We start from the raw sequence: 25306 nt of genomic DNA, 5'->3' as shown, positions 1-25306 counted from the left end.
CTAGAATATCCTTTTTTTGACAGAACAAATTTTCTAGTTAATGTTTTATTTGACAGCTGTGCTACAAATAAAAAAAAAATTCAAGCTCAGGACTCTGCACCACTGAATCTAAAATGTGGCCTGAAAATAATTCCCACTGCCGAGGGAAGGTTTTATTGTTGCCTCTGCTGTTCTGGTTGTGTCCCGAAAACATGATTTATGTTTAAAGAATTTCCTGTTACAACCGTGTTTCTCCCTACTCCCACCTCCCCGCCCCGCCAAATCTAATAAGAGAAGGATTTTTTTTTTGGCTTATGTGCCAAAATATAATTGAATTCAACACTTGTGATAGCTTTGGCATTATATATTATTGATCATACAATTTTTCCCTGCTTTTCTGCCAAACTTAGGAGAAAATATTGACTACTCCTATTATTATAACTCAAACATATTTACCTTAACAAATAATTTTAAATAAAACTAGCATCCGAGTTTGTATATGAGATATTAAGAAAGATATTAGGACTAGCATTTGAGATTTTTTTTCCACAACTTTTCTGGCAAGTATAAATGTTTTTAGTGTACATGCTAAGTCAGTCCTGCTGAAATGAAGTTTAAAATGAGGCTGCTGCTTATGAAAATGTTTCACACACACACACACAAGTGCATGTGCACATTTTAAAACACAGTAAAGTAGAGGGCTTTTGAGAAGAGTGGAAGGAAAGTCATCTAGTTTATTAGGTCTAAAGTAAAATGGCAGATATACTAGAAGCCTAGTTTTTAAACAGCTAACACCTGTGTGAGATGACATGGTATAATCACAAAAACATCACATCTGAAGTCAGAGGATCTAGCTCCAATGCTCAGTTCTAGTACCATTATCTATACAAATTTCAGCAAGTTACTTAACCTTCCTAAACCTCAGTTTCATCATCTGAAAAACGGGGCTAAGGACACCTGTTCTGTCCATCTCACAGGTGAGGCCAACATGATATCGTGTCAGTGAAAGAAGGAATTCTGTAAATTCTACAGAATGTGTGACTATCAGAATTATCTTAATTATTCGTATTATATAAAAGCGAGGTTAGCTTTACTTTACAAATATTCACATTCAATGTCTTTTAAAATGATATGAAATGTCAACAAACTCAAAAAGCCTCAAATGTCAAACCAAAGACTGACATAATATCTGATCTCTTTTTATGACATTCTGGGAAAGGCAAAATTATAGAGATGAAGAATGTAGCAAGGGGAGGGCACAGCTCAGTGCTAGAGTGTGTGCTTAGCATGCACGAGGTCCTGGGTTCAATCCCCAGTACCTCCATTAAAATAAATGATAAATAAACCGAATTACCTACCCCAGAGCAAAACAAAGAAACAACATACCAGTGGTTGTGAAGAGGCTGAGGTGAGGGAGAAGCTGAGTACAAACAGGCAGCACTTATTAAATTGTTAAAATAATTTTAATGTATAAAAAACAGTAGGTAATCTAAAAGAATGTTTAAGAAAACCTTGTGAGAGGATGTAATAATCTAAGTGTGAAAGTTTGTGCAAGAAGGGAGCACAATTTGAGGTCAAATAATGCTAAGGTTGTCTCTACCATAATGGTGTAAGAGAAGGTTCAATTTTAAACTGGATTATTAAATCAGAGAAAATTCATTACAATAATAAATGTATTTTAGGAAAACTCAGCAATCCCTATGGTATGTTTAAAGAATTCTAGAGGAGTTTTACATTCAGGAGTAATCAATCTCATAGACCTAGACATCTAGAAAAAGCCCAAGGAATGAGAAAGACTTGAAAACTGATGTTTTCTTTCTGGACCTACCTACAGAATAAAAATGCAGATTATAAGAAAATTAGATCAACAATTCCATAAAATAAAAATTAAACAAGACCATGCGTAAAAACAACTATTTTTCCCTACTTTCTGATTGCCAGGTTATAACACTATCATCAAAATACGCCTAACGCAAACTCCTTGAGTAACTGAGAACTAATTTTTCAATATACTATAGTTATTAAGGCAGGAGCATGGACTCATTCACATATTTTATAGAGATTATTAATATGACTGAAGGATGAGTTGCTGTAAAACATATAATTAGAAGTGTCAATTTTTATAAATTTCCTATTCCCACATTTAATCAAGATATTTGTAGATTTTTGCTTTAGTCTACTTCCATAGTATCTATCCAGTTCTAATGCATTAATATCTAATTTTAATTATTTTAAATATACAACTACATATTTATTGTAAGTTTATAGCATCCTCTAACAGTTTCTAAAATATTTCAAAAAGACTCCATTAAATTTTTCGTTTTCAATTTCTTATATGCAAAAATTTTCATAAACATTTACTGAACTGGATATCCTGTAATAATACTGATTCGAGTTTGGTTTGTTCCTTACGGAGATGTGTGCAAGTGAATATGTAGACTTAAATTTTTTAACGAGCTCCCATCACCCATAAAATCAGTAGTCAGCTACTTTCCTTCATGATGGTATAGCTTTCAGCAAGATTCTGCGCAGAATTGGGTGGAAGCAAGATATGCACTCCCAAGAAATACACTTAATGAGAATTTCCAGTAAGAAAAAAATCTTTTAATAATACTAACGTGAGGAAATACACCTACACTCCGTACGTGCACTTGCTGTAAGATTATGCATATGGTATTTACATACCAGGATACATTTTCAAAATGAATCATTCATTCTGTTAAGTATGACGCTTGGGAGACAAACCTACACAAAACTGCCTTAAAAACATTCTCAAGTTAATTTATGAATGGACTGTCGAGTAGATTATTACTTGAAGGGGGGAAAACTGTCTTTATTTTACAAAATTTTAGAATTCTGTAACTTTTGGCAGGAAGAAGAGGAGTAAGCAGTCTAAGTCTGTCCACGCTACCTGTCATAAACTTTAGTTCACTGATGAAGAAATGACAGGGTTACCTGTGTCTGTAGAATAGACGCGGAAACTCTTATCCCAGAAGCCGCAGATGAGAATGTAGCGGTTGTCCGAAGTGATGACAAAGCACTGGGAATGGACTTGAATACTTTGGTCTAAAAGGTCGGTGATTTGCCTCCTATGCATTCCTGTGTTGCTGGCTGTGAGAACAGAGGAAGGGACAAAAAAGCCTACTAAACCCACACATGCAAAGAAATCCTACAGTTTTTCACACTAGGGGTTGGGGATGAGGGAGGAGAGACAACATAATCCAGAATAATATTTGCTCTTTAATTTTAAATATAAAACCCAAGGAGGAAAACACATCCTGTTGTTGGAAGAATGTGAGTAGCCAAACTCAGCAGCTCAGTGGGAAATCTTGCCTCAAGGAAAGAAACAATAATATCCTATGATTTTAAAATCCGTGGTACACAATTCTCAGAACATGCCATCTAGCTCTTGGGCAGGACCAAACTAGATTAGAATCTCCAGATTGCATCACAGTTAGGTTTGTGTTTCTGACAATCTCATTATATCTGTTGTCATGAGAATGGATTCATGTTGTGACAATCTATTACCTTTAACTTTTTGTCACAAGGAAGAGATAGTAGAATTTAAATGTCATACATTTGAAAAATTGTAGCATCTTGGACTACATTGACTTTAACAGGTCTTTAACTAGATGTGAACTCCTGTTTCCCCCGTTTACAGCTGCACTTGCATGTAAGCAAAAGGGTAGAATGACAATTTATTAAAGATATTTGTAATTGAAAAAGTCAAAGCACAGCACACTGCCACTTTCTTCCTACTTCTGTAAGCAATAAAACAAGACAGTCTGGCAGTGTGTTTTCAAAGTGCTACAGAGCACCTGAGATGGGGTTTGTCACAAGGCACGAGGTCAGACACAGAGCAACATTGTGCACATATGAAGAGTAATAATCCTCTAGAAATACACTATCAAGTATGTCTTTATCAGCAAAGGAATTTTCACTGAGATGCTTGTTTTTGGCATTCTGAAGCCAACCAGAGAAAGCTTTATGTCTAGTGATCTGAGAGTTATTTCACCACCAACTTTCCAATACAAATAATGGTTCTTACATGGCTAAAGAAACTTGATGCCAACAGAAATCAGAACAAACAAAATTAATTTCTGCATCTGATTATTATGCTTTTTGTACCATAGTCTTCACTTTTTAGGGAAAAAATAATATAGATGCATTGTTGATAAACATTTAAAATAGAAAAAGATCTCTCTTATATTCATTGTTATGTAATAATTAAGTTAATGTGGCCAATTCAGTAGAAGGCTCAGAAAGTAATACAGAAGAAAAAAGTGTTTGAAATACTGTCCAGTGCTGTGCTGGAGTACAGAGAATAAAATATCCCCTGGCCTCACGGCATATACAGCACAGCAAACATATACTATATATTATATACATGTGAAATACTGCAAAATTCTGCTACTGTCTGATTATACAACTTAACCATATAAGATTATTAGACCAGAGGCTTCATGTACTTTGAGGAGATTCATGGGCTAGAAAGTGAAATCAGTAGTAAAAAGGGTAGGAATCTGATTGGGGACCCCTTTCCCCCTCCTTCCTCACAACGGGAAGTTGCTGGCAGATGAAAAAAGCTTTTATGGGTATCACAGTGTATCACAGAGAGACAGCAGCCATCTCACTGCAGGGAAGCTGTGTTACACAATTTAGCTTTTTTAATTCCAAGAAACCTAGCAATTAAAACCGAGTTATGTAGTATTTCCTAGACTGGTGACTACAGTGCTTCATTCCACATGAAAATTATAAAAATGTTTATTTTGTCAATGTTTATATGACTTTCGCTTCTGTGGTATAAACTTTCACTGGTCTTTCTTGGCATGATCTCTTGGGAGGACCTAATTTGACAGATCTGGGCATGGGCATCATTTTGAACGGAATGACCACAAAGTACCCGTGGGTAAAGGCTGATGCCCCTTCAGTGTTCAGATGAACTATTTTCCAAACAAGTGCTTAGTTATAATTTAATATTGCAACCCCCCCATCCATCCATCCATCCATCCATCCATCCATCCATCCATCCCACCTAATCTATATAACCTATGTATCTCACAACGGCCTTTCCTTATCTCACTGTTTTCTCTAGTAAACCTCCTGAGATTCAGTACTGAAAGTATTTTCATTTGATGAAAATTAGGTATATTTGTCTAGATAAGCAGTCTCCAAACTGGGGCATGCACACCCGTAGAGGGGTGGATATAAGATTTCCCATGGGATACACAGGCACAGATGGTTTGAAGGGAATCAATTTCTAGTTCCTCAACTTTCATATGTTCTCTTGCCTGAAACAGATTTGCCTGAGAACTCTCCTGTGAGTTTTTCTTTCTCACCTCCCCCTCTGCACGCTTTTGCTCCACTAGACAGAATCTAACTATGGGGCTTTACCTCAGGGTATAAAAATCTCTTGAGAGCCAAATAAAGGGACAATTCAAGGTACTGATGTGATGCTAGAAAGGGAATGCCTAGGTATCAAAACGTTTTTCAGGGCAGGTGGTTTCCAATTCATTGCTTTCAATAAAATGGAAGGAGGATCTAATCATGTTGTCAATTGATAGATCATTAAAAATAAGTTCAGTGATAGATTGTTAAAATGATCTTTTAATGACAGCCTATAAAAATAATTCTTAATAATAGATCACTCTGAATTTTGTCACATAACTCAGAAAGAGTTCAAAGATCTAAATGACATTGTTAAAACAAAACTCTTTCCCCATCTGTTTTCTTATGTAAGTAACATTTCTCAGAGCTTCCATTTATAAAAAAACAAAAAATTAGGATAGAACTGTTGACAAATTCTGTCTCATTCAGGAACAAATAATATATATCCATATATATGTGAGCTAATTCGGGGGGGTGCCCCATCCACTTCATTAAAGCTATAGTTCCTATTTCTAATAAATTTGGTTTTTAATACTGCTTATTAAAATTTATAAGTTTAATAAGTGTTTTAATAATATTTGTAATAACTCAATGCAGATCAATTTTTTAAGAGCTGAGCCTTAGGGTCACAAGAAACTTCAACATTTAAATAAACATACATATTTTTATTGTTGAAAACAGTATAATAGGGTAATCAATTTTCTAAAGTTAAAATTGAGTAAGGAGGGGAGAATGAAAATCTAAATTCAAGATGAGAAAGGAACAAATAAAATTTCAAATGTTAAAAAGCTTTTTAAGGCATTTTTTAAAAACAGAAAATGCAAAGTAACAATTCACTTCAAATTTAGATCCTACTGGATGTGTATTTAAAATTTTGTACACGATGCCAGAAATTATAACCTCTGCAACTATTTACACTTGTGATGATGTCACATTTAAACTTCCAAATGTCAACTTGACAAATGTGAGAAGGTACATGGTCTGAAACAATTATTTTAGGGGATGCAGGAGCAAACAGTCTGATGACCAATGATCTAGAGCATGGAAGAAAACCATGGCCCGCAGGACAGATCTGGCTTGTGCCTGGCTTTGTACATAAAGTTTTATTGGGGTGCAGCGACGCTCACTTGTTTACATAATGCCTGTGGCTGCTTTTGTGCTACAACAGCAGAGTTAAGTAGTTGTGTCTGAGATCTTATGGCCCGCAAAGCCTAAAACATTGACTATCTGGCCTTTTACCAAAAAAGTTCACCCATACCTGGTCGAAAGGGTTACAATTTCTGAATTCATTTAATTAAGATTTTATACTGTAGGATAGTCATTGTCAAGTTTTAAGACAAATGATGATTCTATATTTCAGAAATCATGCTTTAAGTGGCTTAGCAAAAGAGTTTTTTTATTATTTTCCTGACTCTTAAAACTTTATCAAAGGGGGAATTTAATTTTTTAAAAATATATAGTAAATCATATCTGTTCAATGCAAAACAAGATTTAGGAACCAGGGTGCTAATTATCTTTCACAGAGATAGTTACTGCTTAGATCTCTGCTTATACTTGGGGAAATGATAAATGACTTAGTTCTGAGCTCATATTTAGCTCATCTTGATAAATCTTCTGCAAATGGTGACCATTTAGCTCACTATTGAAATAATGGTGTTAGAGACAAAAAAGGTGACATGCACATAGGGAACACCTTCAGTTTTTTTTTTTTTTTGAATACCTTGAATTTTAAAATACTAAATTAGCTTATTCATAAGCTTTATCTAAAAACTTAAAAATACTAACAGATTTATTTGTGCCAGGAAGATTTGACAAAATTGTAAGCCAGACATCCATGCCACTGGCATATCTCTACAGCTAGGCAGTTGAGTTTTTTATTCTAAAAGTTACTGAATAGCATCTTCAGTACGAAGGCTTAACATTCTTAGTGGAGCCACATTTGAAATCCTCACTATAGGATGAAAAATGCTAAACTAGAGATTTCAACTAACCTACTGGAAGAGCTCAACAGCACTTAAATCTAAGTTTTCTGCTGCAGATGCTCATTTCATCCCAATGGCTCTTTCTGGTCTCCTTTTGTGTTTTTTTTTCCCCTCCCTGAACAAATTTAACCTCCAATGGCAATTTATTGGGCTGTAGGACCCCAGGAAAATGAATACAAATATCTTAACACTGCCATTGGCTGGGCAATATATTTCAACTTTGAAACTGCTCTGCAATTGCACATTAATCCCCTCAGACTGAACGGAGGGTCCAGGAAGAAAGGATTGATCTCCTTTAATGATGAAACCCTGGCACTACAGTTTTATTTCTCACAACACAGTGCTGCTAAGAACCCCACTGTTATTATGAAAATTTCCCTAGCAAAGGCGCTCCATCGCATTACTGGTGCACCAATCCATCATAACGTGCCTCGCTCCTGCTCATCAACAAGTCTGAGTGATGAAAAGATCCAATATTATCCTGACAGTACTTCATGCGCATTCTCAATCACACATTATTACAGCATCCATATTAATTTTCAGTGACACGCGTCCTAGGCCTGTTCAAATTAGGCAAACCAACGAGGGGGAGTTGATGAAATACCAGCATAGCCACAGCTCATTGCATTCCAATTTGCATGCAAATGGTTTATCAGGAAAATTCCATTCCCAGCAACCAGCAAGTGAAAAACAACTGTAATCTACACTTCAGGGCCACCATACAGAGCTTAATGAATCGCAAAGAGAGAAGGAAGTGACAGACCTATGAGAGGATCGATTTCCACTGGCAGCTGGTATGGCTGGTCTGGTACAGCACCTTGATGAGCTGGAATTCACAAAAGATAAAAAGAAAAAAAAAAGCAAGCATTATTCCTCATATACTAAGCTACATTAAAATGCCTAAGTCAAATCTCATATAGAATTGTTTCCAACCTCCAAACTCTGTCTTGTATGGTTTTGTGAAATTGAAAGAAAAAAAAAATCCAGCTTTTGTGGCTAGCTTATTAAACATTTATTTTAGATTAGTGCTGTTCTGAACATGTGCCATCAGCAGTGGTTGCAGTCCTGGGCCATAAGCTATAGCAGATGCTTGACTGGCAACCTCTGATGCCGCAACAAAACAAAATTAAGTGGTAAAGCGCGCTGAAAACAAAATGTGACAACCATCTGCTGACTGTAGCAAATACTATTTTTTTGTTACTTCTTAAAAAGGCAGTTTTGAATGCTGCAGCACAAAGGAGCCACAAAAACGCCAATTTATGATGGAGAAAGGGAAAGCTCTAAGTCAAGGAACATTTAATGTTTCATCCATCACTTCAAATCAATCAATTGAAAGTTTGAATAAAAATAAAGAAAGCTATCTGCAGATAAATGTTTTAGTTAAATGCATTTGGCTGAAATGTTTTCTTAAAGGTCTGACTGAGGTTTTTTTTGAAAGTTTTATTAATATTTAATATCTCCATGGTTTCCACTTAAAAAAAACTCTGAGAAGCAAATCAGTAACAAAAATCAATCCATACTAAGAATAGTTTAATTCTCAAAATGGTTCTAAGAATCAGGCATACTTATTTTGTAACTGAAAAGAGATTCTGTAGGCTGTTTCCCTGTGAAAGGTAGAAGGGCTTTAGGTAGAGAGGAAGGAAGGGTATTAGGAACCAGGAGCTGCCACTGGCCAGCTGTGAAACTTTAGGGAAATCATAAACCCCAAAATGAAGGGTGTGGAATAAATGATCTTTTCAGCTTTGTAATTCTCATAGTTAAATTCTGGGCCCTTCTCCAAATTATTTTCCTCAAATGACTCAGCCATTCACCCTGGTCAGTATCTGCCGTTTATAGACTCATAAGCATTTAAACTACTGCTTGGTTGGCATCAGAGCTCTGCTTAACAGCATGCGATTTTAAGAACTCTTTCTCACTGTCCTTGAGGGGCTGAAAATAAAAATGGGATCCATTCCAGTGATTTCATTAGAACAGTTTTAAATTTATAATGTCAGCATTTCCCCTGTTAGTAAATACCAACTTTTCAAGGATGTTTGGAAGATCATTAATTCTGATAAAATATCTAAGTACAATACCAGCACTAAAAATTATAATTGAGTATGTACAAGAAATTAATGTAGCTAAAGAGCGGAAGCCATATAACTCACTCTTTTACTGAATTGTCTTTGCCGATTACCATCTCTATGTCTCTGAGAATCTGGGATCATAGAAACATTAAAACCAAGCTGTCAGTGAAAGAGATTTAGGAAACTAACCGTCTTTGGTCACTCCTCAAATCCCAGTTCTGCCACTAACTGCCGGTGTGACCTTGGGCAAGTTATGTCGTCTTGGTGTTTCAGTTTCCTTATCTATAAAATGGGTTAAGTTAAACCACATGAACCCACCATACCTGACATTTTAACCTATAAAAATGGCAATTTCATATGGTTCAACCTAAATACAGAACCTACATCCTAAGGTTGTCGAGGGGTTCAGTGAGTCAGTACATGTGAAGTGATTAAAACAGTAGTTAGAACCTAGAAGACTCTCTATAACATGAGCTGCCATTATTTAATTTTTTCGGAGATTCTATAGGTCCTTTGAATGAGACAGGAAGGATAAAGATTTTTCCCCCCCTAAATCAGGACTCAGACACTACAGTGACAGGAGCTAGCTGTCTAAGGAACAAGCTCTGGAAATCACAAAATCTCAGAAAAGAACCAGACTCTAAACTTAAAAAAAAAAAAAAGTGTAACATGAATTTGATAGTCATTGAAGAAAAACTTAGGGAGTTTTGACATTTGTTTTAAATCAAGGCATACTGACAGGTAAAGGCAGTACAAGATAGGATGAAAGATCAGATTTAAGTAAACATAACATACCTGAAACAAGGCATAGATTTAATAAAATGGAAGCTTAATACATCTAGGTGGAGGTGTAGCTGAGAATTCAAGGTCGCATTGTAGGAAGATAATCACCTGTGTATTACCACATGTTATCATTCTCTGTATTTATCTGGTGAAGAGTTGCTGTGCTGTACTGTAAAGCCAGAGGCTGGGGACAGAACCACTAGTGACCCAAGGTATAGACCCAAAGAAGGCTCACTGGGGAGAATTCTAGGTAAAGAACTGGCAAAACACATTCAGTCTCCCAAGCTCTTATCTTACAGGAAAGTGAGCTTGGGCTCAGAGCAGGTGGATATACTATCTGTGGAACTCCAGCAGAAGGATGCCACCCCTAAAGCACTTTGCAGAGCTTTAGAAAAACTGAAGTAGGGAAAACAACAGCTGACACTCAAGTGCTAAGGGAAGCCAGCCTTCTAGGCAGGGAAATGGGTTTGCTCCAAAGGGGAGTGTCAGCAGCGCAGCCATCAGTGCTGAGCAGGGGAGTCTGACAACTGAGCATCAGCTGGAGACCTGGCAGCCCTTTGCTTGCGCTCAGCTCCTGCTGAGCCAGCTCCTGCTGGGCTGGACTACAGGTAGGAGGCCCAGAGTGCCCAGGGCTTGTAAGCGCTTGAAAAGGTCTGTCACCCCTCACATATACTGTCACTCTGTTTAAACTGAAGAGGCTGTCAGAGCTGCCACAGCCACCCAGGTAAGCATCATTTGTGGAGCCCTGAAGTCACACTGGTACTTGTGGCAAGCCCCAAGGGTAACTGCACACAGTGCAGGTAGCTCCTCTGGTATATGTGACATAACACACCAGCAACACGTTTTTCTTCTAATAAGTGGTATTTACAGAAACAAAGAAACAAAAAAATCACATTTGTTAATCAAATTATAATCTTTAGTCCCAAACTATGTCATTTGCATACACATTTACTTCTGTAAAGATAAGTTCACTTAAAGAAAAAGGAATAAAAGGATCTAATAATAGAGACATTATATCTGCCTTGATCTTCACCTTCCCACTATTTATAAAATCTATCCTCTAATATAACATTGGCATTCATTTTGTTGTGAATGGCCAGGAAAATAGCTATATGTAATAAATTCTGATACCAGCCACAGATTCTTCATGATAAATATGATACCTCATTGAGCTTGGTCAGTGCACCAAGTTTTTGTTTGAATGTCAATTCAATTCTGTCTCATTCTAAAAGCTCTTGCATATTAACTTGGCAATTAAATGTTCAAGAATTTATATTTTTGCAACCATTTCAGGTATTATAATGGGGAATGCTTTATGCACACTTTACAGATTTAATAGCAAGTTAACAGACTATTAAAATCTATCTTTTTAACTTCCTACCTAAAACAATGACTTGGGGGCAAAAAGCCTATAATCTCCAGGACTTTAAAAGATTTTCCTTCGTTAAAAAAAGAATCTCTAACTAGTGGCCAAAAAGAACAGTGCTAAATCCAGATCCCAACATTCCTGTTCTAATGAGAGGCAATAAATCACAGCAGGGTGATCATAAAATTTGAGTTAGAAAACTTGGGTTCAAACCTGGCTCTGCCACTGACTGGCCATATGTGATACTGAACAAGGCAAGCTCCCTGGGGCTCAGTGTCTTCATTGGGAAAATGTAGGCCTGGACTATATGAACCCTCATGTCTCTTTAAATTTTGACAGTTTATGATTTTCATGGATATTTCAGTATCCTGCCATTAGCTACCCTAACTATTCGGCACTAAGTGAAAGAACAGAATGTGCTTATGGGCTTGCCATATTTTGGCTGTGTACTGTGTGTGTTCATTTCTTCTATCATCCACAACAGATTGATAAATAAATACATACTACTTATGGACACAGTATAGAATATCATTATATGAGAAATAACATTTATCTCCAAGTAATAAAGACAAATCACCAGATGCCAAGAATAGTTTATGTTTTTAACATTTGTATTATATGCCTGAGAGGGGACTTCTTTAAGCCTTTCAAAGTAGTAAACGTTTTGACTGAGATATAATATATTTATCAGGCAGGTATTATAACAGCTTTGTATGGCATGCTGCCCTGACTGTGCCTTGTAATGATATTTCTTTACTTACCGGGAAGGTTGTGCCACTTGTTGACGGCAAACAGCCTGTTAGCAGTGACGGTGATCACGGCAGGAGTTGCCAACCCAGGCTGGGTGTTGGCCGCCACATGAGTGACAGGGGAGTTGGAGGGGAACTTTAGGACCATGATAACATCCTGCTGAGCTTGGTCTGTGAACATCAACGGACTCTGCAGGAGGAGATACTGTTGAGTGGGCAAGACAAGACCCAAATATACAAGAAGGAAAAGACAAGGAAAGACAAGGAAGAAAGAGGGTGCAGGAAAAGAAGAGGAAGACCACGTTAACACAGGTTGCAAGAGCTACCCAGTGAGCATAAAGGCTTATAGAAACAGCATTTAGAATGTGTTTATTTTTCATGCAGGTCGTTTTGAATTTTTCAGTGACTGAAGTAAAATACATCAACGAAAACACTTTAAGAATCCATAAATTTTATGAACTCCCTTACCTACCCCATTCCCATGAAGAACTAAAAGAATGATCCAATTTAGATTTAAATAGGCGAAATATTTGGGATAGTGTCAAGCCATTCCAATTGCTACTGTGTGTTAAGCACACAAGTTAAAAAAGGAATGAGAGGAGGCAGTAGGTACAAAGCAAGCAGAGGTAACTTCCAAAGAACGTCAAAAGTTGGGTTGCGTTAGCATGAAGATTTTGACAACTAAATAAAGAGGTAATTAATTTAAAAATATATTTATAAACAACAGTTGTACAGCATGCATGTATTATTACAGTAGAGAAATAATTTATGAACGCAATACACCAACTTAATTATAAAAGTGTTTCAAAGTAATATATAATTAAATGTACTTGTAAAAACAATATATTTATATAGTGTACCAAGTCATAAACACTGCCCTATTATAATGCAAATGCCACTGCTTTCTGCTCTAGCTAAGGATAAAGAGAAATCCCTAGCTAGAGGCCCCTCCTCCCTCTCACTAAAGAAACTAAAGCTCAAGACTTTTGATTTCTCCTTTGAAAAGCAGAAAGTAATTGAAAATGTTAAACAAAATACTGTCTGTTCTAATCACTAGCAACAAAATAAATCTAGAAGACGACTAAGGATTTAGAACATTCCTACAAACCATATGTCATAACCTAAGACATATATAACACCACTCTGATTTATCGGCTTTATTTATACTTTGCAGCAGTGTTTCTGCTATCCTGCAGTAATTACAGTCCATTTTCGGCAGTTCCCTTCTACCATGTCTATTTTCTAATAGCTGATTAGTATCATTCAGAATTGAAACACTTTGATGAAGGACTTCTGGTGGCTTTCCTACTGCCATATTTCAAAACACCAGGTATATGGAAATGGGCAGCCACATATATTTAACACATATTTATTCCGAACTGCTAATAAAAAATTAAATACATTTGCATTTTTATTATCAGTCCTTTTAAAAAAGTTATTAAGAGTACTTAGAAAAACATATTGCACTAAGAATTCCTATTTGCACTCTTTGCATAAAGGTGTAAATAAAGGCAACTAATAAGCTACCCAGACACCCTTCTGAGCAAGTGGCTAAAAGCCAATCAATATTATGAGTTAATCCTCCCTGGATGCTCATTCAATTAAAGGTGTCAGTAATGCCTCATCTGATGTGGCCTCAATTAAATCCAACTATCTGATGGTGTGAAAACACAGGGGGATACAGCAACAGCAGCAAAACCAGACAAATAGGCAGCCTTCATGTGCCTGCTAATTACTACACCTGGTGTATATTATGGCTCATGCACTTAACGCAGCACGAGGTGGCTTTAATTTCTGCCGTGTGTGTGTGTGCGTGTGTGTGTATGTTGGGGTGCAGTGACAGTTGATGGGGGCACTCATCTGAATGGTAGTTAAACACAATTAATAAACATTTGGAGCCTTTGATTTTTAAAATCTCTGACATCAATAAGTAATCTTTGTCAAACAAAGAACCTTTTATACAGTTTTAAGGAATTATGTAAAAATTGGGTGAAAATGAGAAACAATGAGCAACAATCAACAAAATATCCCATAAGTTAGCTGTGAAGACGTCCTGGGAAAAGGAAAGGAACGTCATCCTGGAGCATCAAACCTTATTTTTCAATGGCGTAGGTTCTTTAAATAATATTTACTAAAGTCAATTTATAAACTCGGAGAAAGTCAGAGTACAACATACATCATGCAGTCTCACTGAAAGGAAGTTGATACATATTTCTGAGCTTAACAGCTCATACTGTAAATACAATCAGGCTCAAATTCAATAATTCCAATGTTTATGCCCTTAAAAAAACACAGAAAAATCTCTAACGTATAGGAAGAATGTTTTGTTTACACAGTGACTCTAGTGGGCCAACTCTTGGCCACATGGCAAGGACAAGCCCTTTTTGCAGAGAGAGCCGCAAACACCACGTCCAGAATGGTCCACCGCATCCTTCCAGGGCGCCTTCTCTCCAGGCTCCTCCCGTGCTTCCTCCTAAGCTCCCAGTGCAGGCAAGCAGCAGGGCACTCCCTGGGGAGCTCCATCATACCCCTGGCTAAGGGGTGTGGAATAAGGAGCACTGGAAACAGGAAAAAGCACGGCCCAGCACACTGGGCTAGGCTAGGGTGATGGACGAGCAGGACAACTGGTCAAGTATGGGGGGGAGAAGTAAAACACCCTCTTCGGTCTTGTGCCTCTGCGAGCCCCGCCTGGCGTAGAAGTAGGAAGCAGCCAGCCAGATTTCATTCGGTTTTCCCAGATTAAGCGCGCACTCGTTGACAACTCTGGTTTCTTTCTAACACACCTTTCTTTCCCACCCACGTACATGTAAGAGTAAAAACACCATTTGTACGAGTCTGAAAAGGAGTTCAGGTATTTGATTCAGAGGATAAAGACAATGGGGAAGACGGCCTCCCATCCTCCAGGGAGCGTGTGCCTTCCCTGCGCTCCCAGCCCAGGGACAGCGGAGCTGATCTGGCTCGGTGAACCGATAATCCTTCCGCCGAGGACAGAGGCTTGGCGGTAGGAACTCCCTCTTGGCCCCAGTGACCAAGGCTGTGCAGTGACCCAGGTAGAAAGTCAATGGAGCAGTGGAGGTGCTTCCATTAGCCAGCCTGCGTCTCATCGACAGGCTATTACTAAAACTAATTCCAAACCCCAAACATAAATCATTCTTACTATTTTTATGGCATTATCTTCCATTGTTCTTGCTAAATCTGACTTCACCCGCTTAAAAAAACATTCAGGGGGAAAGGCAATGCAAATAATTTTTTAAACACTTGTAGTTTACAATAATGGCCAATTCATATAATTAGAGAAAAAAGAGGGGAACGACTTGGAAGAATAGATGACAAAGGGCTAAAGAGGAAAAGACACCAAGAAGAAGGAAAAATGAGAAGAGACAGGAAGAAAGCAAGCCACGGCAGGAAGGACCATGTCTGCACCCCTGGCCCTCCTCCCTGCTACTCCTTCCTTCCCAGCATCTCTCAAAACTGCACCATGTTAAGCCACAACAGGGAACCGGAATCTATTTTAAATTATTCATTATATTTATGGAAACCAATTTCAAATTCCCTATTCTTAATTTAAAACAGTAACAAGCAGCCTGTTTTATTGAGGTTTACCTATAGCCTGTACCTTAAAAAAATTATTTTTATCATGCAATTCAGTATTTGTTACTATGCTGAATTTTTTTTTTTTTTTTTGATCATTAAAGAATATCTCTGCTGAAATTTCAAGAACCACAGAAGAACAGCACATTACAGCTGGTGCCTATTTCCCTTGTCCTGATTCTGGCCTCTGACTTGCCTTGACCAGTAGAATGTGGCATAAATGACGTCGTGCGAGTTCAAAAGCAAGCTTTGAGACGTCTTGTGGAAATGTTCTCTTGGGACACTGCTCTTACTGTGGGAGCGGCCTTGGCTAACTTCCTTGATGATGGAAGACCACATGGAAGGAGAGGCAGGCTTTGGGTATTCGGGCTATCACACCATCAGTTTTTCCTCCAAGGTCCCTGAGTCTCAGTAACAATAGCCTATGTATTAGGCTGACTTTCAAAACTCCCAAACTGAAAAACATTAGGATGTCAAGAATAAAAACAATTAAAAAAAAAAAAAAAAGAAGCAGCAGCAGCTAGACACTCATAGGAGCAAACCAGAAAACTTATCAATCTCACGTGCGGAGTCTTTATCCTCCAGTGAGGATATGTGACCATTATGGACCTTTTATTTCTGCAGCACAGAGCATGACCCGATGACATGCTAGAGCCCCGGAGCAGCGGCTGCCTTCCTGAAGGTTCCAGGCCAGCATGTGCTGTCTGCTGGCTGTTAGCAGGCTCACAAACAGTGCATACGAGGAACAGGCGCAGGTGTGGTGGAGAATCTCAAGCACAACGGAAGACTTACGAATGTCAAGCATAGTTTCAGAGTGCAGTAGGGGATGAGGGGAGTGAAGGTGGCACTTACCGCTTGCATGGCTGACCCTCGGGGAGGATGTGGCTCTATCAGGAGTTGAGAAGGTGTCTGCCCAAAACTTCGGATTTGAGCTTCGACAGCCTGCAAAAGGCACAGGCAGGTTTGCGGGTTAAGAGGTACTAATTACAGGCAATAGAACCACAGCTGTCACCTGAAAATGTCATTCCATACTTCTGGCTTGTTTCATGCTGGAAATCAACTCCCTGTTTTCACAGTGGGGTAAGGCACCTGGCAGGGGCACCGAGGGTGAGGTCATTCTTCAGTCCCGTGGATGCTGCTCCTTTAAAACCCTGCAAGACCTTCTCTTGCTTGGTGATAGGAAACAGAAACCAGCTATTACAATCAGAAATTGTCCTTTTTGGCTTCATCTCTGTTTTCTTGCCCCCCCCCAAGCCTTTATTTTTCCCGGCTTGCATCATCCCTGATGACTTAAGCTAATCTTTTACAGGTATACAGAAAACCTACTGCTGTTTTGATTCTAGGCCCCATTGCATCTTGGGAAGCAGAAAAAGAGGAAGGAAGAACCACAGCACCTGTGAAAATGGCTTGATGCTATTACTTTTGCCAAAGGAAGAGCATTATTGTTGACAGTCTCTTTGAACCTAGGTGGCTAAACAACAAAGTCAAAGCCATATGTTGCTCCAAGCATGAGCCGGTTAACCCAGGGACTAAATGAACATAAGAAACGTGTGTGCGCCCTTTTCCAAAGACGTGTGCCTGGGCCCTTTGTAGCACACTCCTGACCACGGCTCTGCCTGCCCACCCAGCAAAGATGCTCCCCTCCCTGATCACCAGGAACCCTCTCGTCATGGAGACTGTTAGAGGCCAGAGGTGAATACTATCTGTAATGATTTTCTGTGTTTCCTTGTTTTTGGCTGTCTTTTCCCACCAAAATACAGGATCCATGACAGCAAGGACCTTATCTATCTTCTTTACTCTTAGAGCCCAAATTTGGGTGAATGAATAAATGCTACAGTATGTATGAGGTGGGAGAAGGAAGCAAAGATACACGAAGACAACTTCAATACCCCACAGAGTCAATATTCATAACTTCTGGCCCAAAAGGATGAAGAAAACCTTATATGTGTAAGGAAATATAGGTTCATCGTGCTATTTTTTTAATCCCTGAGAAAACGAGTGATCAATTTTTATACGCTCTGTAGAACTTTAGGCAATTAATAAATCATAAACAGGGAAATACCATCATTATCCAGTATTAATTTCCTTGTTTTATTTGATGAGGATATCATTAGTAGTCCTTTACAATGACCTTGCAAGACACAGTGATAGCAATTCAGTCATTTCAATGATCAACAACTCTGTACACAGCAGAATTTGGTGTCAGTGTTTCTGCCCTTGAAGAAAGTATTCTTAATATGGAAAGCAGGGCACAGGTACTTGGATGGTTTGAATAATAGTTCGATGCAATCAGTACAATAAGGTCAAGGAATGTGCTATGACTTGCTTATGCAGGAAAGCCTGGAAAGCACCTCTGAGAGTGGTAGGCGGAGGGAGCTTGGGTTCTGAAGTCACACAGACCACGTTCACATCCTGACTGCACACCACCTCTAAGCCATGTGACCGCAGGTAAGTCACTCAACCTACGTTTCAATTTTCTTCCTGCAAAATGTGGGTCATAATAGCGCCCACCTCACAGAGTTATATTAAGGAGTAAACGATATATATGTAAAAATCACAGCAAAGTGCATATTAATACAGACTGATCCCTCAATATGCCGTCAGCAAATATTCACGGAGGGCTGCTAACAACAACAACACTCTATTTAGTACTTACTATTTGCCAGGAACTTTTCTAAGTGATTTTACTATCTTGTATCATTTAATCTTTAAATTGTATGATGTGAGTACTTAACTACATGCATTTTTGTTTACTATATGCATTTTATAAATAAGGAAAATAATGCACAGAGAACTTTAATGTCTTGTCCAAGCCCATGGAGTAATTAAATGGAGTAATTAAATTAAACTCAAAATCTGCATCCAAGCAGCTTGATTCTATAGCTCAGACTCTCAACCATCAAGTACTCTTCCTCCTTATCTGTCAGGGAGATGCCACAGCCCAGGGATAAGACTGAGCACACAGAAAAACATCAGCTTACAATCTGGTGAACGAATTAATAAGTTACCTCTATTACCAACATCATTGTCAGCATCACTGCCGTGAACAAAGTAAAGCATGTTCAGACACAGCTGGAGCAGCACGGCTAGGCAAGAGTTGGTTTTATACAGTAGATGAGAAGGCTGGCCCTAGACTTCAGAAGCAAGGGAAGGAGCCAATAGGAAGTGAGGAAGAGAGACTAGGATCATTTTAGAACAGCATCTAAAACATTTTTGGATGGGGTGAAATCAGTTTATGATCAACCTCTGGGACAATCTTGAGGAAGAAAATATATCACAAAGTGGCAGCTTGAAGCCTAGAGGTAGACGCAAAGAAGAAGGTGAGAGGGCTATTCTGTTATGATATATGGATTTATAACTGGCTTTATGAATGTGAACCTTAAGTCTCTTTTAAAAAGTTAACAAAGCCAGTGCCCTTCCTTTGACTGCTGCCTTGGGTAGTCCCTACCCAATAGCTCACGTGCATTTTCCCCCATTAAAAAGAGGGGAGGGGGGAACGGACAGCTTCCGCACTTGGCCTGTTGAGTCATATGATTCAGGATGCTAATCCTGACTTTGCCATTTATTTGCTATGTGACTTTGAACACGCAGCTTAATCTGTTTCCCCAGTGATGAGACAGAGATAATAGTAATGCTTAGCTTATAGCATTGTTTGGGAAATTCAATAATACATATAAAGTGCTTAGCACAGTCCCGAGCACATACAAGACATTAAATAAAATCATATTGTTAGGTTTGGGGTTCAGCGTGATCCCCATTTAACACAGCTAAACTTGGGAAGGAAGAAACGCTTCAGGAGTTGATGATAATGATAAAAAAATATATGATTTTTAAAAACTGAAATCGGGCTCAGGATTTCAAAGTATACTACAGGGAGGGCTAAGTGCCTGGAGACAGAGAGGTTGGAGATTCAGAGAGCAGTCCAAAGCGTAAGGAACTGTACACCTCAGCCCTTCTGGAAGCTGTGTTACTTGAAAGAAAGGGATAAAAATATGAATGATCATCTAAGGAAAAATCAACAGGTCTTAGAGACCAATGACTTTAACAATGAAGAAAAGAGAAAACACAACACTAATTCTTTTCTTTTGAACTTGCATTTGTTTAGAGAGCAGAAAAGCAATGACTGGACAAACAGGTCTCCACGAGGGAGAACTGGCTTGGCAGGAGAAAGACAGTACATTTTATGTCAGATGTAGAGTCTGAAGTGATACTGAGAGCCATCTATCCAGGCCAAGACGTCCCATGTGCAGAAGAAAGCCCCAGTCTGGCTCTGAGATGAAACATCAGAGGTGCTGACTTGGGTGTCACTCATACAAGAGAAACTGAAGTCAATGGTTTTTGATCTTTCCCTCTCATTGTGCATATGTGTGTATTTTTAAGCAGCAGAAATGACTTCCTTTTTCAAATGAAATTTTACGTGAAACCCCAATACAAAAAACAGTAATAAAAAGACAGAGGAGGGGGTGTGGGGGGTGAAAAGGGTATAGGGTGATGTGGAAGCCACAGATGAGAGTTCCCAAGACACAATGGTCAGTAACACCAACCACCATAGAGAAACTAAGAATAATGCCATTATCCCACAAGGTGGGACTCAGGCAGAGCCTTCTAGAGAGGGACAGGACTAGAAGACTGAAGCTGAGGGCGACTAATCTAGGGGAGGCAGTGGTGTGAGAGGAAATGTGAGGCAGAAATGGCTGGTTATGTTTGTAGAAGAAAATCGGAAACACCGTACAGGGAATTGGATGAGGGAATAAAAGAGAAGTACGAAGACTTTCATTGCCTTTATGACAGATAAAAATGTAATGTACCTGGCCTTAATACTACATATCCTGCTTTGCAGTTTACATTGTTCTGAAGTGAAAATGACATGGGTGATGAGACAACTTTCAAAAACACCAATCTCCTCTTTTTAACACTTAAAAAAAGGCTTAAAATTTTAACAGAATTTCCACATTACCGACCCTTTCTTTTTCAAGTCACGGGACACAGTGGTCTGATTATTCTGTCTCAAAGACAGTTAATAAAAGCTGTATTATCCCACATAGGTTAAATAATTTTCTTTCCAAGTCCTCAAGACATCTAAAAATATTATAGAACTCTTAGACACAAATGCTTTATTTCTTGACTAACCTCTGAGTGGTGGTGAGTGGATGGTGATAAAAATACAATAGGAAGGGCTTTTTCAAGGGTGAAAATTATGGAACAAGATTGTAAAGTAATGACTATAATCTCAAATCTTTATAGTCACACTTTATAACGTCAACTGATAATTCCAGACTCTCCTCGTTGTTTCTTAAACTCATCCGCCATTTTCATTCATCTTAATCTCTAAAGCCATTTACACTGGTGATCACACCCTGGTTTCTTCACATTCTCTCTGGCTTCCATGCCTTTATGCTAGCTGGGTTCTCCAACCTACTCCTTTATTCTGTCTTTTGCTAACTTCTATTCTTATTTCTCATCCATAAATGAACTCATCACTGCAAGTTCTCTTTTCACACTCCAATTTTCTCAATATAAACGTTCTGTCCTATAAATTTTTTTTTTTTACTGTTATGATTTCAAATCTTGCCTCTCTTTGAAGGATTCCAAATCTAAAACTAGAGGGTTGTCGACTTCTACGAAGTATCCATTTACACGCTTGCCTGGTGGCTTTCCATAGACACTGTGTTATGTCTCAGCACACCTAAAATTAACAACTCTAAAATCTGGAAAAATTAATTTTATTCTAGCATTCCTCAGTCAAGGGTGAGACTCCTCTTTTATTTTTGAATGCTCAGAAACTTACTAACATTTAAAAAATTTACCTCTTTCCTTCATAAGTAATCAATCACTAGACCCAATCACTTCTTTTATGAAGTTTTTCACATTCATCACTTCTTTTTGAGTCCAAGTCCCTTATAATTCCAGGTATTGAGTACTGGAAGAGTCTCTTTACTGTTGTTTGCAATTGAGTTTCTTCCTTCAGTGTATCCTGTGGAATTGAGTTTTCCCAAACTCTCCTTTGTATACTCTTCCCATGATCAAATGTCTTCAATCACTCGCCAGTACTTAAAAGACAAAAGCCTAATGCTAGGCACTGAAAGCCTTCCTACCTCTCTAACTTTTATTCCCTCATCCATTTCCCTGTACAGTGTTTCTGATTTTCTTCCACAAACATAACCAGCCACTTCTGCCTTACATTTCCTCTCATGCCACTGCCTCCCCTCGATTAGTCACCCTCAGCTTCAGTTTTCTAGTCCTACCCCTTTCTAGAAGGCTCTGCTGGAGTGCCACCCTGTGGGAGTAATACTTCCCAAATCTTATAGCCGACTCATGTTGCCAATGACACTCTTGATTCAGGCTTCCTTACAATGTTATTTAACTTTTAGCAGATTCCTGGTCTGTCTCAGCAACTATTCCCTATACGGTCAGAGTATCGCATCGCTCAGTGCTGTGCAGCAGGGAGAACAGTACCTTGCACATAGTATTCACACAGCAACGAAGGTTACCGAGCACCTCTGATACAGCAAGCCCGCCTGGACCCCTGCGCCTCATCTCGGGGTGTCCTGGGACAAAAACAAACTCAGGAGATGAGCTCAGTTCTAAACAAGGCAAAATGGGAACGAAGGGGTGGCTCGGGAGTGATCAGGGAGGGCTGATATCTGCTCCTGCAAAGACATCAGGAGAGTCTTTCAGAAAAGTCCTAAAAGATGTCGCTAAAGGCAGGCATTCTCAGATTTCAGCCCCCAGCATACCTGAGGGCATGGCAACACACCAGGTTCTCCCTACAGCCATGATTCTTAAGGACCAAGTGAGAAATCCTGGGGGCCACGTGATTTGAAAAAGCCCCTCAGGTCATTTTATCACTCTCTCTTCACTCCTCCCCTCAGCCCTCTGTACACAACAATAGAAAATTTTTAGGCATAACTGAGGTCTGAAATCACAGGAAACACACAGGTATAACATTCAGGAAGGTGCATTGGTAACAGAGTAGCTTAATCAATTCTACCAAATGCCTAAACTGTTTAATGAACTCTCCTTCACCTAGAGAGTTTTGGTCCCAGGTGATATATTCTTAGAATTTATTTATTATGGTAAGTTTTTATTATGGAATAGCATAATGAATCCCCATGTACCCATTAGTCAATTTCAATAATTATTAACACATTTGGCCTCAGGTTATCTTAAGGGGGGCTCAGCACACTCAGGCAATGTGCTAGAAAGATTTATTGGAAAACAGAAGAGTGTGCCTGCCTTTAAGCAGTTTATTTTTTTCAGGTCTACTGCAAAACCACACTGAGAACAAAAATATCAAAAATGACCCGAAATTATAAACATTAGCCAGCAGCCTTCATTTTGTTCAGAAGGATTAAACGTACCTGAACCTGTAAGGAGATGTTTAAACCTACAGTTGCTAATTTGATTAGGTAACTTCTCCAGTTAAATTCCTTCCAATCAAATTCCTTACCATGGGGTGGCCCCGGAGAGTGGGGTTACGTATGCAGACACTGGGATCAGACTGCCTCAGTTCAAAGATTAGCTTTATCATACATTAGCTGAGTGACTCTGGCAAGTCACTCAACCTTCTATGCCTTAGGTTCACATCTAAAAATGGTGATAATAACAGTAAGTATTTATTGGGTTGTTGTGAAGATTAAATGAGATAATATAAAACACGTAGAATGGTTCTTGACATATCAGTAACTGTTTGATGTTATTATTACAGCATGTACGTAAAAGATTTTACATAGTGTCTGGCTGAGGTTAAGTAAGCATTTAATAAATGTTACGACCTACTTACAAGTAAGATGAATAGTCATCTAGCTTCCCATGTTTCCAGTCTCATCCTGACACTGTCCCCCTCACACTCTGCATGTGAGATGTAAGTTGTCACACTGCCTTTGCATACACTGTTTTCCTAATGTTTCTATTCCCTTTTTCTGTGTGTGGTTGCCTCCTCCTCATTCTCTAAGACTCAGTTCAGGCATCTCTGTACTCTGGGGAATCTCTTTCTAGATCTCATCCAGACTGTTGCTGCCCCTCCCTGTTGCTCCTGAAGCGCTGTGCACAGACCCCAACCACCTACTTGACTAAAATCCTGGTTACTGGTCTAATTTCTGTCTTATCAATTAGACTCTAAGTCTCCTTGAGACCAGAGACTGCTAAGTCTTTCTGTGCTTCTGGGGGCTTGACACACAGTAGGTGCTCAATAAATATTCACTGAATAAATGAATCTTATCCATTCATAATTCAGCAGTGACGTAGCTAAAAGACACACTCCTAACACTTACTACAGAGCAGCCCAGCACCAAAAAAACATTCTATTAAACATCGCTACCACAAAGCTTACTTCATCCTCGTCCACCAATTCCCAAATACTTCTGTAAATAGCCTCTTACTACTTTCTATAATAAACCTGAATTCAGGCAGGCAGCATTCCAGATGTTAAAATACATAGTAGTAAAAAAGACTACACAAATACTTCAAGACACTCCAATAAAACCACATATTTGTATTTTATAAACAGCATCTCAAATATTACCTAGAGAATTTATTAATGGATTTCCAAATGGAAATATTATGAAAAGATTTTCAGCAAGCTGTGTATTCTATAGTTTTCTGTGCCAACGACTGCATAATTCCATGATTTTTATGGCTATAGAGAAAGGGGCAGAATATAGAGAGAGAATACAGGTACACACGCTAGATAAAATGAAAGAATGAAAGAAAAGAAAGAAAAGGGAAGGAAAGTAGACTGGCTTAGTGGCAATGCAGGACTTCAACTTAATAATGATTATTTTAGTCTCTTTGCAATAGTCTTTTTAATCTAACAGAGGAAACAAGTTAACTCAGTACAACACTTAGTAACCAACAATAAAGCTGTAAAACTTTTTTAAGATGGGTTTGGGGGAGAAAGAACTTAAACATATGGATGCAATTAAGGTAAACACATAAGTATTCTGCTCTTTTTAAGCACACAACTCCGAAATTGCATTTTATCCCCTATGTATTTACATCGAAAAGCACTATAAAATTGGGATGGGGAAATGGAAAAAATCATTTATTAAGAAAAAAATGCCATTTATTAATATATTAAAAATTTCTGACATTACCAAAATTAAATTCTAGAAAGCTATCTTAAGATTCAAGAGTAACTCCTTACCAAGAGATATTTACAAATCCAAGTAAGACTTCATATTTTGGATTTCAGAAATTAATTCACTTTTCATGTTTAAAAAGAGTCACATGACAGCCAGCGAGTGACTTCTCCTGTGTTACATATCATATTATCACTTATGTCTGTTTTCGTCTTGCCCTTCACACATTTGAATTAAGCTGGAGAACAACTTGCTGGATATTTGACTGGTTTCCACTCCGTTTACTAACTGACTCTCTAGTGAACCAGCTTCAGTGCCCTTT

At 38.5% G+C, this 25306-nt stretch overlaps 1 protein-coding gene across 6 annotated transcripts in view; it reads right to left on the bottom strand.

Annotated features, from left to right (window-relative positions):
- Positions 1–25306, bottom strand: part of LRBA (LPS responsive beige-like anchor protein) — a 620528-nt gene that overhangs the window by 31756 nt on the left and 563466 nt on the right. For 5 of the 6 annotated variants that reach the window (XM_074377442.1, XM_074377438.1, XM_074377451.1 and 2 more), the window contains 4 exons: positions 16757–16846; positions 12326–12518; positions 8113–8175; positions 2935–3090 (listed from right to left, as the gene is read on the bottom strand). In XM_074377442.1, coding sequence (XP_074233543.1) covers positions 2935–3090; positions 8113–8175; positions 12326–12518; positions 16757–16846 — 502 coding nt within the window. The remainder of the gene's footprint in view (positions 1–2934; positions 3091–8112; positions 8176–12325; positions 12519–16756; positions 16847–25306) is intronic. The other variant, XM_074377460.1, reaches the window with a different exon arrangement.

This window comes from Camelus bactrianus, chromosome 2, assembly GCF_048773025.1.
Source record: "Camelus bactrianus isolate YW-2024 breed Bactrian camel chromosome 2, ASM4877302v1, whole genome shotgun sequence".
Lineage (NCBI taxonomy): Eukaryota > Metazoa > Chordata > Mammalia > Artiodactyla > Camelidae > Camelus > Camelus bactrianus.
Note: the sequence above shows the minus strand (reverse complement) of the source record. Positions and strands in the feature narration are given on the sequence as shown.